General features: G+C 41.8%; 1 protein-coding gene across 2 annotated transcripts in view; it reads left to right on the top strand.

The window, feature by feature from the left end:
• The window catches only part of CRYBG3 (crystallin beta-gamma domain containing 3), a 120,981-nt gene that overhangs the window by 112,084 nt on the left and 7,281 nt on the right, over positions 1-1,616 (top strand). For both annotated transcript variants that reach the window (XM_050782013.1, XM_050782014.1), the window contains one exon: positions 707-830. In XM_050782013.1, coding sequence (XP_050637970.1) covers positions 707-830 — 124 coding nt within the window. The remainder of the gene's footprint in view (positions 1-706; positions 831-1,616) is intronic.

Genomic DNA, 1,616 nt, shown 5'->3' with positions numbered 1-1,616 from the left:
TCTGTGTCATAACTACTGAAGTTGCTATGGTAGTGCAAGAGCAGCCGTAGCCAGTCCTTAAAGCAGTGGGCATGACTGTGTTCCACTAAATCAGTCTTGAGACTCCAGACTCCAGACTTGAGACTCCAGTGTACTTTTACACACTTTAATGCTGCCAGAGTTGAAGGCAAGGGTCTGGGGGAGGATTCTCAAAGGAGGTAGGCCTTGAAGAAAGAGGGTGATGGGGAACTTCTGTGAACAATTCTAAGTAGTCTTGGTGGCTTTGGGGAAGCTGTGGAGGGAGGAGTGGAAGAAGCTATGTCTGGAGAGTTCACTGGAGCCACACCTAGAGGCCCTGAAGGACACGTGATGTGACTCTAGGGCAGGAGTGTGTTTTTCTGCTGGTTAGGAGGTTATGGTCTGCCTTTGAATGTTAAAATGCTATGACAATGTTATCAAAGGAATATAGGATTTCAGAGATGGAGGAAACCTTGCATTCATTTTGGAAGAAAGGAAACCAGCATTGTAACTGGAACCCAAATCTTCTGAGTCTAGGCCAGTGGGCTTTCTCCTACACCTCCCTGATTTTTGTTAGGAAAAAATGTGGTTTTAAAAATCTGCAAACCTAGAAGTTTATGAACGCTATAAGGCAAAGTGCAGATACTTTTGATGAGGGATTGCTTTTTTGTTTTGAAGTACACTACTATTTTCTTTTGTGTTCTCATAGATGGATAGCTTATGAAGGATCCAATTTCTTGGGAAGGCAAATCCTACTCAGGCCTAATGAGATCCCAAACTGGACAGCATTCAGCAGATGGAAGACAATTGGTTCCCTCCGTCCTATGAAGCAGGTAAGGAGAAAAGAACTGTAAGATTCCAAATAGCTTGCTTTTGTGGTAGAAATGTCATAAACCACAACATCTGAAATAATAATCATTTAATTTAGTTTGACATTTACATAGTAGGGGGAGTGAATTAGGATGCAGATATCTTGTACATTTTAACCAATTTGTAAGACTGTATCTAAAGTCAACATTGGATTTCAGTTTTCAGTCCAAAGCCTCATTGGCCATGTTCACTTTTCGTGGAAAACTAAGATATCATAAGTTCTGTGGCAAACCTTGGTAACAGGAATGAACTTTGATACTGTACTAGTTTTAATTTCTAAGCATTTGGATATTCCCCTCCCTACTTATATAATACTCAGGAGGGATCCTGGCAATTTAATTAAAATAAGTATTTATTGCACACCTACTGCTTGTCAGTCTTCTGTTCAAAAGCTTCCCACTGCACTTAGAATACAATCTACCCCCTACCCCACCTTGCTCCTCCAACCTCATCTCTCACATGGCTGTGTCACAGGCATCTAAGTACAGAGTGCTTTCCCACTAAGACTTTTAACATGGGCTGCACCCTCTGTGTAGTGTTCTTCCCTCATTCTTTGACTAGTCATCCCTGTAAATTCTACTTAAGTGTCAGGTCCTCAAGAATGCCTCCCCCACCTTCCCTCCCAATCTACATTAGATCATAAAAGACCTGGGGGTTCTTTTTCTATCAAAACACTGTATGCCGTTTATAACCCTAGCATTATAGTTGGATTGGGGTCTCTCCCACTCTGCAGAAAACCCTGTGAAGTC

Source organism: Macaca thibetana, chromosome 2 (genome assembly GCF_024542745.1).
Source record: "Macaca thibetana thibetana isolate TM-01 chromosome 2, ASM2454274v1, whole genome shotgun sequence".
NCBI classification, from domain to species: Eukaryota; Metazoa; Chordata; class Mammalia; order Primates; family Cercopithecidae; genus Macaca; species Macaca thibetana.
The sequence above is the reverse complement of the archived record's forward strand: the minus strand, read 5'-3'. Positions and strand labels throughout refer to the sequence as shown.